General features: G+C 43.7%; 1 protein-coding gene across 2 annotated transcripts in view; it reads right to left on the minus strand.

Moving 5' to 3' along the window:
• The window catches only part of DSCAM (DS cell adhesion molecule), a 448,565-nt gene that overhangs the window by 60,266 nt on the left and 372,949 nt on the right, over window positions 1-15,350 (minus strand). For both annotated transcript variants that reach the window (XM_032678156.1, XM_032678157.1), the window contains one exon: window positions 12,443-12,576. In XM_032678156.1, the coding sequence (XP_032534047.1) occupies window positions 12,443-12,576 (134 nt within the window). The remainder of the gene's footprint in view (window positions 1-12,442; window positions 12,577-15,350) is intronic.

Genomic DNA, 15,350 nt, shown 5'->3' on the forward strand with positions numbered 1-15,350 from the left:
GTTTCAGCTACTGAATGGGTCACTGCACTTCTCTGTTCTTGAGCTGGCATCTCCTACAGCCAGGGGAAGAGGGGAGTTCATCTCGTCTCATCTCACTTGGGAAATCTAGACTGAAGACATCTGTACCTGAGCCAGACCCCTTTCAGAGACCATGAAAAGGCTTCTACAAGAACACATTCTGTTTATTCCATGGTTACTAACTTTTCTGGGAAGACTGGTTTTCTCCTGCTAAGTTACCCAGGCTCAGCACAAGCCCAAATGGGGACCTTGCCTTATTTTCTAGCCCATCTCATTGCTCCTCTCCTTGTCAAAATGCCAAGTCAGCTTGTCCCATTTAACAGGCATTTGCCTGGGTTCCCACTTCTGATATGAAGAGGTCAGTGCAGCCAGACACTCCTATTATTATGTGAAATACTGCAGGAGGTTTTGAGAACCATCTGTCTTGACATTTATACAGGAATATTGGACAAATGCCCGTAGCTTGACAGGCTGGATCTTTGTGAAGTCATACATAAAAATTAATGTATTGATCATGGCACAGGAGGCTGAATTTTAATATTCATGAGGCAGCATTTCCTAGGGTTAATTTGAAAGTCAAGCAGGCCAGGCTGTCTCTGGCACTTGGGCTCCACTCATTAATGCAGTTATGTAGCACAGGTTACTTCAAAACCACCTATGGATGCAGCATTTAGGAACAGCTGAACATCACAGAATTCCTCTTTGCTCACTTTCATTCCAGCAAACATCAAACCAGTTACATTTACACTGGTTTCCCCATGATTCCTGTGGTTTATGAAAGGGACACATGGCTGTCCTTGGAAGCCACTCCTAATACAGCCAATCTCCTGCTTGAAATGCCTCACTGCCCTGCTCCCCTCTGCCATGGCAAAGTTGTCTCAAAACAGAGGAGCTCTCTCTCCCTGGAACTCCAAAGATGGAAGAATCACAGATTTAGCTTTTAGATGCCTTGTCTTCAATTCTTTTCTTTCACCCACAGAGAACCAGCGTCCGTCACACATTTGCATCTATAGCTATTCCAAACGTAAAATCAATTATTCTCAGAATTAATTTATTAATTGAACCTGGTCAATGTACCTTCACTAAATAAATGATTCTCATTTTCTTAAAACAAACTGCTGTAGCAGAAGGGTTTAGTTTCTAACTGGTTAACATACATCTTCTGTTTCCTCAGCTCACATTCCCTTTTAAACACTTGGGGATGCACCAGTGACAAAGAATCGATTTTCCTTTAAACTTTTGCCTGTCATTTCAATTAGACTAACATGCCAGGACTTTGATTACACAAGGAGAAAAAAGGCAGCTTTGTCAGCAAAGGGAAGATTAAACAATTGAAATAAGAAATATTTTAAAGGAATGTCACCTTGTCACATACTGGTCTGTGCATGTGCCAGTATAAAACATGTGCTGCAGTTCTGTCTCAGGAGCAGTAACATATTTGCTCAAGGGTTTTTTTTTCTTCTAACCACTATTTTTCTTCAGCTTATAGATGGGTTAATTTTTCTTCTGTCTTTAGCTCACTGTCCAGAAAGGACAGACAGAGATCAATCTCTAAAAAGCCAGCAAGGGCTGTGAAGAATGAAATGAAATGAAATCCAAGTCCTCTATCAGGATGCAGTCAATCTACTTCCCAAACCAGGCAACGGCAAGATATGCTGAGGAACAGCCACTGCAGGGAACATCAATTTCCTCTGATGCAACTTCAGCTCTACTGGTGTGCATTCCTTCACACACTTTGAAGCAGGATGCCATCTTCTGGCATTTCTGACTCCCTTAAAGCACAATTAAATAGGTAATGTGCATAGATTCTGATGCCTCTGGCTTTTATTTCTGATTGTTTCTTTTATTTGTTGCTTTGTTTGTTGTGGGTTTTTTTTTTTAACCCAGCCTTGGATAAAGGTTGCTTTAGAAAAAATTAAAAAAACATTTCTAACAGTTTTCCAAGTAATCTCTGTTTCCCAAACAGAGAGTTAAGACATATATATATACAACCTAGAGTAGCAAGTGTGTTTTCACCGTGAATTTAGGTAGAAAATATGGCCATAACATCATGTAAAGGACCCTGAGAGTTCACCCAAGTCTCTATTTCTTCTTTAAACCAGGTTCAACTGTATCTGCTCCATTTCAAAAAGATGTTTTTCCAACCTGATTTTGAAGACTTACAATAAAAAGAGATTTTGCAGCTCCCTAGGCTGCACAACCTATACCATTGTTTAATCTTATGGTTAGAAATCTTTTCTTGTAATCTAGCTTGAGTTTCCTGCTGCACTTTAAGCCCATAGCTTCTTTTCCAGGCTCTTAGGAACATGGGGAACAGATAATTACCTTGATCTTTGCACCAGCCTTTAATCTACATGAAGTTTTATCATTCCTTTCCCCACCAGTACCCTTATCTTTTTACAACTAAATAACCCTGATGCTTTCAACATTGTCCAGAAATCACATTTTCTCCAGCAGTTCCTCCAAGAATATCTGCTGTTATCCTTCAGGCTGTCGAATGATGGTCCATAGCTTTCTCAAACACAGTTTCCAAACCTGTATTCAACAATTCCAGGGTTTCTCATTTGGCTTTTCACAACAGGATCATAAAGGCAGCTGATGTTCATCTTGGGATGCACAATAACCTCAAAACCTTCTTCTGAAGAATGAAGCCAATTGCTCTCTACCCAGTACTTCTGTAGCTGATTATTCATACTACCCATTTTCTTGCTAATTTTTATCTCACTTTTTGCAGGCCAATTTCCCAGTTCATCAAGATCTGTCTGAATTCTAGTTGTGTCTCCTGTGTACATGCAATCCCTCTCAGCCTTATATCTCCTGCAATTCTAATAGGCAGCCTCTCTATTTCATTATCCAGGTCACTAATGGAACCACTGCACAGAAGTGGACTCAGGAGAGATACTTATGTCTCTCCCTCCTGCCCACAACAACAAACCACTGGTTTTTGCAGGCTCCCACAGAGGAGAAATCAGTTTTATATCTGGCCTGAGTTGAATCAGTGAAATGCTGTTTGCATAGCTGGGTTTCTCTTAATAAACATCAATCCTCTGGGCTTATCTCCACTGCTACATGGGAGACAGCCAGGCAGTGTGGTGTGCACTCCATCCCAGTGGTCCACAATGCTTTCAGACTTGGTCTCTAGCTCAGTTTTGTACTGCTTTAAATAGCTCTTTTCAAAACAAATCTGCTTTAGCAGTGTGCACTGACACTGGTCACCATCACATCCTCTTGGGGCCTGGTGCTGCTCCTTGGCCCTTGGTAATCAGTAGTGCAGATGAGGCCTAGGATAAGCACTGAGTCTCATCAGTAATTAAAGTAAGTTTTTAGTTCTGTGTGGTCAAAACACAAAGATCTCCATCTTTTTGAACACCGACACAGAATTGTCTACCCTGCTCTACCTCAGGCCTTTGTTGTTCCTGGAAATCCCAGAATCACAGAATCATCACAGCTGGAAGAGACCTTCAAGATCATCTACCCCACCTGTCACCCCAGCACCACCATAATCACCCCTACAACACAACCCCAGGGGCCACATCCAGGTGCCTCTGGAAGACTTCCAGAGACAGTGACTCCACCACCTCCCTGGGGAACTTATTCCAAGGCCTGACCATCCTTGCAGAGAATTTTTTTTTTTCTAATCACCCCTGGTGCAGTTTGAGGCCATTTCCTCTCATCCTTTCCCTTGGGACATGCCAGAAGAGCCCAATCCCCCCTCCCTGCCCCCTCCTGTCAGGGAGTTGCAGAGAGCCATGAGGTCCCCCCTGAGCCTCCTCTTCTCCAGATAAACCCCCCCAGCTCTCTCAGGTTCTCCTCACAGGACATGTTTTCCAGACCCTTCCCCAGATCCATTCCCTTCTCTGGACTCTCTCCACCTCAATGTCCTTTTGGAAGTGAGGGGCCCAGATCTGAACACAGTACATGAGGTGTGGAGCACTGCCATGTTTTATTTTAAAAACGATGTTTCAGAGTCTCCTGGACTCTAAAACTCACTAGTTGTCCAGTAACGTGGGATATAACCAGTTGTTTCTACCTGGCAGCAAACTGGGGTAATACAAAATCAATACATTTCTCTATTTATAGAGAATGAACTTCAACTTCTGCATCCCTGAACAGAGTAGACAGACCACTGATTCGCCCTCTTGGTGAACTCCCCGAAGATGTGAAACTCTGCCTGAGGTCACGAGTTGTACTTTTCTTGAGGACTGCTGGCTTTTGCCTTGCTTCCTTTCACACATGAACAGGCTGTCAGAGCTGCAAATAACCACCAATCCCGGACCACAGTCTCCAGTAAGACTCCTGGCTGCCACTTTGGTCACACACAGGTTTCTGCTCAGGCTCATGTTTTGAAACATGGCATCTTCTTTCCTGTGAGGGTGGTGAGGCCCCGGCACAGGTTGCCCAGAGAGGTTGTGGATGCCCCATCTTTGGATGTGTTTAAGGCCAGGTTGGACTGAGCTTTGAGGAACCTGGGCTAGTGGAAGGTGTCCCTGCCCATGGCAGGGGGTTGGAGCTGGATGATCTTTAAGGTCCCTTCCAACCCAAACTGTTCTTTGATTCTAGGATCTGCTTTTCACTCAGCATTATTGAAGGCAACTGCTGGAAGCAGAAGCTGTGCACAAAGCAGAATGCAGCTGCCACATACCATTTTATCTTTTTTTTTTTAATTTCCTTAAATATGTGACTGAAATGTTAGAATGTGTAAGATGGAAATTTTGGAAACGACAGAGGGAACTTCCCGCCTTCCCATTGTCAGGGAAATCTTGCAACCCCCTTTCCAGGAATTACACCTGGAAGACAACCCACTGCCTAGAGTTCCACGTGGTCAAGGAGTCTGTTGTGTGGAAGCCACCAAGATACACCCCCTGCCTGACCCTTTGGAGAAACACACAGAGAGTCCATCAGCCTCCTGAAGATGGTGAAGGGTCTAGAAAATGTCTTATGAGAAGCTGAGGGAGCTGTGGGTGTTTATTCTGGAGAAGAGGAGGCTCAGGGGGGACCTCATTGCTCTCTGCAACTCCCTGACAGGAGGGGGCAGTGAGGGGGGTCGGGCTCTTCTGCCATGTCTCAAGTGAAAGAACAAGAGGAAATTTTGCCAGGGAGGTTCAGATGAGATATTACAAGGAGGGAGTTTTATGAAAAAATCAATATCGAATTTGTTTTTTCGGTAGGGCTTTACAAGGAGACCTTTTAAAAACAGCACATCATCAGAGTCAATTTATACTCTGTCACATCTCTCCTGAGGTCTGCTCCCTGACAAAAACAAGATAGGCAAAAAATGTAACGTTGACAAAACAATTAAAATAATGAATGTGCTATGTTTGGGAGCTGGCACCAAAGCTGTGAAATAACTATGAAAAAAGCTAAACATAGTACATGTGGTATATTAAAAAAGACACGTTTTAAGTACCATCCAAAATAAGGTTTTAAAATAACCCCCAAATGATACACTATTTCTATGCTAAATAAAGAACAAGAATTAATAAACATAAATATCTTCATGCTGTAAAAGTACTATATAGATACAGTGATAAATACTGCTTGTAATATAAAAATCAATGAACATATATTTTAAATTCAACCTTACAGATTCTGCTGACTCTAAATAAGCTTCTCTTCAGCAGTAACTTTATCTACTTGGCCAACTTCTGTCAGCTACTTCTCCCCTCTTTCAGAGACTTTCAGCATCCTTTCAATCACTGAAGCTTCCACAGTATGCAAAAAACCAAATCATTTGTGGTTTATAATTTCTTCAACTCTATTTTCCATGCCTTTTATTCAAGTCTCTAATCCGGAGAGGAACTGAGGGTCAGAAAATGCGGTGCAAACCAAAAGTTTGAATTTGGACAGATCTCACACAAAATCAAGACAAAACTTGTGTCTGCCTGAAGGAATTGTGTGGAAAATACCTGGATGCTGGGAATTTATGCCAGCTAATCTTTAAAGATTTAGTTAAATATAATTGTATATACTTCCATATCTAGTTTAAGTTGCATGTCATCAGGTTTGAGATGACCACATACACCTTCTCTGAGTAAACAAAGAGGAGGGAAGCTTTTGGAAGGAGATTCATCCAGCTTCTCCCAGACCTCCAGCTTCTTTCCTTTAGTGAAAGGAAAGCCTTGATGACCCCAGAATAAGCACAGGTGTCTCTATTTGAGGTATCTGAAGTCAGATGAATAAATCCCACCTTGAGCCTAAAAATTACAGAGAGAGAGCAGAGATGACTATTTTCTTCTACATGGCAACCCCCTGAGTCTCCTGTATATGCCTTTGACAAGACATCAGTAAAAAATTGCAAAAGAACACCCTCCATGTGTTTTCTGGAACATTCTGCCATTGGGGAATGCATTCAAGTCATACAGGACTTAATAAAAAAACCAGATATTTGGCCTAAGTGTTTTCCACTGGCACCTTTTGAAAACTCTGTGACCAGAATTGGGAAGCTTCTGTCTGTGTGCCTGTGGAAGAGATGAAGAAAACCTGGAGAAAGAATGTGATTGATGCCACTTCTACTGGACAGAGAAAAACCCACTGTAATACACACTCACTAGGAATCATTCCTATAGTTTTTCCCTTAATATGATGCTCTACAGATTGACAGTAAAAGATGCATTGAGATGTGAGAAGCAGATTAATATTTTAGTCACCGCTGCTGGTGGTTATCCTATCAAAGGACTGAGCAGACACAATGTCCATGGGAATGTTTCTTTTTGTGCAGACATCATATGCCTGGGTTTTAATCTGACAGCCAGTTAAATCATGTCATTTTCTTTTCCTCTTAGTGGGTTTAAACCAAAGTAAAAAATGAAACAAATACAGAAGTCTAACAGGCTTAAGAGTATGTTTCTCACAGAAAAATGAGCAAACCAAAAGATCAGTATATGTCCCAGATGTTGGTCAGCTCCCAATGTCAATTGTTTCCAAGTAAATTAACTTGAGCTTTGGCCAAATATAAGATTATTTCCTTCTCCTCCATCATTACTTTGCACCTCTTCATCTACTGCATATTCCAAACCCAACTGTTTCACAGAAATATTTCCAAGCCAATGTGAATCCTTGCTGGGCTTTCAGCTTTTGCATATTTCTAAATCCTTTGGAGAAGTCCAGAATTGTAAATTAAAGTTTTCAAAGATTCTTTCCAACACAGGTACCAGGGGCTGACTGTAGGGTCTGCGCTATGAGATACATTTTGCTCATCACCCCTATTTCAGCATTTGGGGTGTGCTCTGTGTTCTTGTTCATCATCCAGCTGATCCAGCTGATGCTTTTATCATGACAGCATCATCTGGGATCTTTGCAGGAACATTCTCACTCCATTCATTTGGTTCAACAGCATCTTGCCCTGGAATTTCTTCTCTTCCCAGACCTGGTCATTTGGGACCTCAGTCCAGGTGGGTTTAAGGGACAAATCATACCTCTTAGCAGAATCTCCCAACTAGCAACAGTTTGATGGGCTAACATTTCAAAACTACTGTCAGATTGAAGAGCAGAGAATAAACTGGTTCTTCTCATCAGAAATATCAGGGTTTTAAATATCTGCCTGCATGTTTCTCAAACTTCTTGCCATATTTGCCCATCTTTGGGCACTTGTGCTGAAAAGGGAGGTTAAGAGCTGAGAAAATATAGACCAATTACATTATTTGGGTGTCAACCAACAGTATGACACCATTCCATCAGAAATACACGTTAAAATCTATTTTGACTTGTTGATTAGCAAAGTGTTGTCATTATGGTTGTCGTTGCTCTTGGAGTTTTGTTGGGGGTGATCTGCTGGTTGGGAGCAAACATATTAAACAGGCTTATCCTGCTGTTTCTAACAAAGCAGGTCAATAATTTGTACATCAGTCTAATGCTTTCTCCAAAGAATGTCTGGGAATTAATGGAAAGGAGTCATGCAAGCACAACTGAACTATAAAAAGATAATAAATGGAGACCATTCTCCTTCTTGTTGGTTTTCCTTTCCAGGACACTGTCAGTTGGTTCTTGTCTTTCTTCAACTCACGTGGAACCCACTTAAGATGTGAAATAAGATGACCTCACTACCACTTTCTGATTTCCTGATAGTGAAAGCTAAAAGCAGATCTTGTTTGGGCAACTGTGCACAGAAAGAGTTCAGATGTGAAAGACAAACAGTCCTGCCAATGGCCTAAAATGTCATACAAGTTTTATTGGAGCCTTATTCCCTCTCTGACTTAGGAGACATCTCGGTGCCAATCTAATACATTTCTTCTCAGAGAGTTGCACATTAGTTCTACCACTGTCTGGTTTCAGCTGTTGTAAACATACTTTGGGCCAACTTTCCCAGTTTTAAACTTCCATAAAATAATAGAACTGAGGCTGGGAGGCTCCTCTGGAGGTCACCAAGTCCAACCTCCTTCTCAAAGCAAGTTTAATTGCATCAAGTTGCTCAGGGACATATCTAGTGAAGCCTTGAAGAATTCCATGCATGGAGATCCCACAGTCCCTGTGGGCTCCAGTTCCAGTATTTGATCATGATCTCATGATTTTTTTTTTCCCCAGATGATCAGAGTTTCCCATGTCAAAACTATTCCCACTCTGCAGCTTCAAGAGTTCCATCTTCTCTGTATCATCTGATGAAGAAATTGTAGATGGCAATAAAGTCTCTCCTGAGCCTTTTTTTCTTAGAGCTGACAGCCCGTCTTTGTACATAAGCACTTTCTCAGCCCTTCCTGCACCTGGAAATCCTGTTTCTTAACCTTCATTCTCCTGCCTCCAGGACACTCCATGCTTCTCTAGGAGTTGCTTTTTCCCTGTTCCAAGATCACAGTTTCCCAGGCTGGCCAACCATTGCACACTGTGTGTCACAGTGACCTTTTACAGACTCTTTCTGCCATCTAAATTTTATTTAGTCTAATCTCACTGCTTTGTCCTTAATCAGTGGACTGACCTGAATGCAACCAGAGCTTGGCAGTGATTGTTTTTTTACCAGAAAACACTTAAATCTCATTTTTTACTGCTCTTTCAAGAGCCCTGCCAATACACATCTACAACCCAAGGCAGCAGGTGCTGGAGCAGCTTCCCATGCAACCAGGTAGGAATTGAACCACTCTGACTTCTGTGCTGGGATTCAAACTGTGTTCCATGTCTGTGGCACCGCAGGGAAAATCCCACTGTCAGGATGGAGGAGCAGCCAACAGCACAGCCTGGTGCTTCCCTGAGGCCTGGGCAGAATGAGTGCCATGAGCATCCTGCTGGGAATGAGCACACCTAGATGGAATCTGGCCAATGTGGGACCAACAGGTGGTCTTGAGAAGTCAGATGCTATAAGAAGGTGGGCATGGATGTGGGAGGAAGTGGGGAGAAGAACTGCAGGAGTGTGGGCTATGAGTTGGCATAAAGGACAATTATTTTAACTTAAATTCTGTGTTTGTTTGTTTGCTTGTTTGGGTTTTTGTTTCTTTCTTATATTTGAAGAATGAAGGACCCATAAAGTATTTCTGCATTTTTCCTACATTTTCAGAAAAAAAAAAAAAAAAAGAGAGAAAGTTTTGCCTAATTATGCCTATGGAGCACTATAGGTATAACAATTAAACAGTGTGACATTGGATCTTTGCTTGCCCTTTGTCTTGGCTAAAGAGCAGACTGCAGTGAAGAATCTCTCTTATTTTTTCCACACATTAATCATATTTGTGGTTTGAAACATCCCAGAGAAATATTGCCATTTTGACTCAAAATATTTAAAGAGGAAATTATATTTAAAGAGGAAGTGCCCGTGTTCTACGCAGGGGCAGCAGAAGTTTTAACAGCTTCTGCCCTTGCAAAGCAAACTGAACAGTGCAAGAGGCAGCAAGTCTTCATTTTATAATATGCCAGGGTTGTGCTTGTAATAAAAATATGCACAATACGACCAACAGAGTTAATTAGTTTTCTTGTTGGTGACTTAAACACCAAAAAAAACAGTGCTTTTTGTAAAGGATTGTCTTGTTAACCTGTCTATAATGTACTGCATTGACTTGTTCCCAGCAAAGACCTACTGCTTGCAAAATACAATGTTCAAAGAATGCAGCTTTCCCCTTTCCTCTTTCTCCTCACTGATGCTTGAAAACTGAGTTTTCCTTTTTACTTAAATAGCAGACTCTTAGCAAAGTTATTTTGCAGCCAGGGCTGTGACTGATGGAAAAGGTCTGTTGATGAAGTTTTTATGGCTCTATACCTGCAGCTACAGCACCTGCTACTTATGGTGGCAGAAGAGATGTTAAAGACAGAGGTCTTTTATTTATTCTCCTCCTCACCCTAATTTAAGACCTCTTCCTCTGTCAACTGCGTGTGTCTGCCAACAATGAATCAAACAAGAACTTCCCTGGGATGTAGAAAGTGTATCTGCACAGCAGTGTTTGCATTTGAGCATCTCTGCAGCAGGTTTGTTTCACTGCAGAGCAGCTCTGAATAAAACAGCTCTTTATTTCCCAATCCTTTCAAGAATGAAAGATAACAGAGCATTTTGTTCGAAATAAAGCTGAGTGCGTGTGTCCTATATTAAATATGTCCTGAGGTCTTGCATTTATTTAAAGATACCCAACGTGGCTTCTGGAAACTGAGCCCTCAGTGTGATCCTTGCCTCACTCACCACACAGGACTGATACAGAAGATCTTCTTTGTAAGCCACAGTTCATGCCACACCTCCAAATGCCTTTGCCTTGGGCTAAGGTATAAGGTGCACATTGATACCCCTGCATCATGCCACAATGAACACCACAAAAATATGGCAGTAAAATTCAGTACAGGCCAAGTCCAGTAAAAAAAAAAAAGTAATTACTCTTGTTGTCCATCACTGAGGTGCTCCAAAAGGTAACTATGCAATAAGCAGCTTTGTATGTGAGAAACTGCATATCAGAGAAAAGTATTTTTAGCTGAGGATGTTTATTTTGCTGGTGATGTAAATGTAGGAAAAAAATGTTGGTAGCAAAGCCCCAGGAAGAAACATTGCAGCTTTGTGCACGGGAAGTAACTGGAGAGGGCCAGCAGCACCACCTGGTGTTCTCTCCAACCCCCCACAGAAGAGCTTGGTCCCCACTCAGACCAGTCCTCTAAACTCGGACCTGTTTAACCCACTGAATGCCACAGAAATGTAGGAACCGTGTTGGGAAAATCTCCAGCTAATTTACATTCAAAAGGCATGCTAAAGGTAGCCGGGGTTGCACGGCTGCAATCATGGAAGCAACAGAGTCAGGAGACAGTAGTCCCAAGGCACAAATCATGGAACCACAGGATGGTTTGGATTGGAAGGGACCTTAATTGTCATCCAGTTCCACCCCCTGCCATGGGCAGGGGCACCTTGCACTAGACCTGAGCAACCACAGGTTGCTCCGAGCCCCGTCCAACCTGGCCTTGAGCACTTGCAGGGATGGGGAGTCCACAACTTCTCTGGACAAATGAAGCAAAGACTCCATCCCTTAGCTTGGGATGTGGATAATAAATCCTGCATCAGTTTAAGCACAGCCACCAATGGACATGTCTGTTTTAGCCCCTCTTCCCTTTGTACCTGCAGAGTTAGTTCAGTTGCTTGGAAGAGTGGGTTGGGTGAGGCTGTGCCTGCCCACAGGGTCCTGTTCAGACACACCCTCAGGCCTTCCTCTGTCTCAGCCAGCTCTGAAAACAAGACTGAGACACTTCTGGAAATCTCTGGAACAATATTTTCCTTCTCTATTAAACTAAGATTGCATTGTGCAACTTGCAGTGCTACCTTTGATGGGACATTCTGCTTAAGAACTGTATCCAAACCTTGGCAAACCTAAATCCAAATCTCAGATATAAAAAAAATAAGTACTTTTTTCAATGTACATGAAAGTAAATATGCATGGCTATTTACAAAGAGTAACTGGCCCTCGTGTTTAAAGATAATTGGATTTCTTTGTGACTCAGAGAAGGAGAAAGATAACCTGATATTCAATTCAAATTTCCTCTTGTCACTTCCTCAGCAAGTAGAGCTAGAGTGGGCCAATCCTCCAGCCATAAATGAGCTTATTCACAAGCAAATATGTTTGTTTATAAGTCATTATGTTCCTTCACACATGAATACTCAAGCCAAAAAGGCAGGAACTTAGATAAAAACACGTCAAGGATGGGTTTATAAATACTTGCCTCCAGCTGCAACAGGGCTCGTGCAGCTGGTCCTCTGAAACACAACTTGGTATACCCTAAACAAACCAAACCTCAAAAGATGCTCCACTTCAATTGTGAGTTTTGAAATTATTTGTAAGCCAGTGCTCTGCAGGAGGTTTTAAACAGTGCAAAAGTTTGGCAGGTGGGAAAACCCAAACCCAACTCTCAGTCCCCTCCGTAGCCCCAGGATCCTCCTTAGGGTGAACAAATGGCAGGGGATGAAGGGGCAGGGAGAACATCGAGCGCTGAGTGTGTTCAAACACCACGTTCCAGAGCCACCAGTCGGTGCTGTGGGACTTACTGTGGGGTAGGGGTGCGAGCAGAACACGGTGTATTTCCGAATGATGCCGTTCAGCTTGAGGGGAGGGAGCCAGGACACGAAGACGGTGGAGGCCGAAGCCGCGGCTGCTTTAACACCAGCGGGAGGACCTGGAACTGGAGAAACAAGGTGTGTTAGAGTGGCTCGAGGCAGGCATTTGGTCATCCCAGGGTGACAAAGGAGGAAAGAGGGAAAGGGGAACGTGCTGCTTTGGTAACTGAGCCCCCATGGACTGAGATGGATGCTCTGTGTGAGGGAGCAGCCTCCACCCTGCTCCGTCAGGGCAGAAGGTTTGGAGGGCTGTGCTCCCAGTCTGAAGAGAGTCCCCAAAGAAGCAGCTGCCACTGAAGGTTAAACTTTTGAGAATTTTCCTTCTCAGCCTGCATAGAATCGTAGAATGAACCCTAGAAGGGTTTGGGTTGGAAGGGACCTTAAAGATCATCCAGTTCCACTGTCTGCCATGGGCAGGGACACCTTCCACTAGCCCAGGTTGCTCCAAGCCTTGTCCAACTGTGGTGGTTTCACTCTAGGCCTTCCTGGAGACCAACTTGTAGCCAGGAAGGAACTAGAAAAGTGATCACGGAAGTATTCCATGCTATTCCTTTACGTAACTTGAGGTATAAATAAAACCAGCGGGAGGGATCTCGCTCTCTTCCTCTCCGGCGAGGTTCGAGAACGGTGGGTCCCTGTTTCGGTCGGGTTTATCTGGAGCCGAGGCCTACAGTGACTGCCGTTATCTGCCCGCGTGAGGGGAGAGCCGAGGACCGTGTCTGGTCATCCTGCCTGTTCGAAGGGAAGTGGTGAGATTTTGCTAGTTTGCCTTCGGCTGGCCGTTTGACTTGTTCGGTCCTTGCCCTTTTTGTCCTTCTCCCTTTTCCCCCCCCCCTCCCCCCCCCCCCCGGTGTGTGGTATTCTCCTTTTGTGTATCTGTCTCATATGTAAAGTATATACATATATATATATATATATATTTTGCTATAGCTTTGGCTGCTTGGTTTTTTTTTTCCCCTTTTTCCCTCTCTGGGAGGCGGGTCCTTGTTGTCGAGTTTCGGGGGACTTGGCGGGAAGCCAGCTCGAAACTTGTACAACATTTTTGGTAGCAGAGGATGGTTGTTTTGGTTAAGTTTGGCTTGTTTTGATAAACATTTTCCGGGAAGACAGCCAAGTTCGGTGTTGTTTTGCAAACCAATCTATTGTTTTGGGAACAGGTCTGGGAACACTGCCAGAGTCTGGGAAAGCAGCCAAGGAAACTTTGTTTATATAAACAAAAGTTTGTTTTGGGATCAGGAAGAAATAATAACAAAAAACAATGGCTATTTCATTAATTTGTCTTATAATTCTAGCCATCTTTACACCTGTGTTAGGCTACTCTATAGGGAGACGTCCAGACCTTGAGGATGGATGGAACGAATTGCTTCCATCCTTTAATTTTGACATCGAAGGTTTGGTAAAGGAGATCCCCATGGTTAAAATTGGCTCTAATTACTATATAAATCTTATTGCAACAGTACTGTCATTGATAAAGGTACTGGAAGTGCTCCTTAAACTTGGAAGAATGGGGTTCCGTTGCTTTCCCTCTTGTAGGAAAGATCACACCTCAAAGGGACTCGCTGGAACTTTGGAAAGGGCTGCAGACAGGCCAGTCTCCGGGTGGCATGGAGCTTGGGAAGATTTCGGTAGATTAGTAGGACATGTGTCACCCCCCATTAATTGGGAGTTTACACCAGAACAAATGTTTGATTCTGGTGAAATGGCCCACTGTTTGGCAGAAGGGTGTTTTTCCTACAAAGATCCGAATATGCAATTCTCCGCTTTGTGCTGGGGCCTGGCTAATGCTTATCGAGCTGCCATAGACCACCTTCAGAGGGTTAAGGTTGACACAGAGACCCAAACCACGCCACTTGAAACCAGTGATGTCCCTATTAGGTCCACAGAAGTTGGAGTCCAAGCACAACTTGAAGTCAATACCATCTCTACTAAGTCCACTAGGACCGGGACTCAAGCCAAGAACCGGAAGGTCATCATTGCCCCTGTGAAGAAGAAGAAGACGTGGGTAAGGGAGATCAAGGAACTTACGGACCCATCTCCGCAACCAGAATGCACAGAAGAAAGAGAAGAAGAAGAAGAAGAAGGAACAGAGGATGTAGTGAACGAAGGAGCGGCAGCAATTGGAGAAGGAGCAACAGCAAGTGATGAAGGCGCGACTGCGAGAGAGGAAGAAGTGGTTGTGACTGAGGAAGGAGCGATTAGAAGAGAAGAAGCAGTTACCAGAGAGGAAGAAACGGCTACACGGGAAGGAGCACGTCCAAAAGAACTAGGGGCACGCCCAAAGGAATACAGAATAGCATCAAGAGAAAAGAAAGCAACAGTACAAACGGTCGGTGGTATATTGTCGCTTGATGATTTATATCCTGACTACACATTCAGTATTACAAAAGACGCAAAGAAGGAGCCAAAGCATCCCCCTCAATTGGAGGGGGAATTATCCCTACCCCTCCAGACCCAACCTTCTCTTGGAGGTATGAATGATTGGAGGAGAAGGCCCTTATCTCAGCACGCGGAAGATTACTCACTACCTCCACCCGCGGGGTATCGCGAACGACACAGGAGTCCATCCCCATGGCGTGAATGGCATAGAAGTCCATCTCCACGGCGTGAACGACGCAGAAGTCCATCTCCGCGGCGCGAGCGGCGTAGGAGTCCATCCCCACGGTATGAACGACGTAGAAGTCCATCTCCGCGGCGTGAACGGCGTAGGAGTCCATCCCCACAGTATGAACGGCGTAGAAATCCATCTCCGCGGCGTGAACAATATAGAAGCTTATCCCCACAGTACGCCCAGTCTCCACCTCCACATGAGAGATATAGGGAGGAAGTGGGAGCAGTCCCA

Source organism: Chiroxiphia lanceolata, chromosome 2, assembly GCF_009829145.1.
Source record: "Chiroxiphia lanceolata isolate bChiLan1 chromosome 2, bChiLan1.pri, whole genome shotgun sequence".
Taxonomy (NCBI): domain Eukaryota; kingdom Metazoa; phylum Chordata; class Aves; order Passeriformes; family Pipridae; genus Chiroxiphia; species Chiroxiphia lanceolata.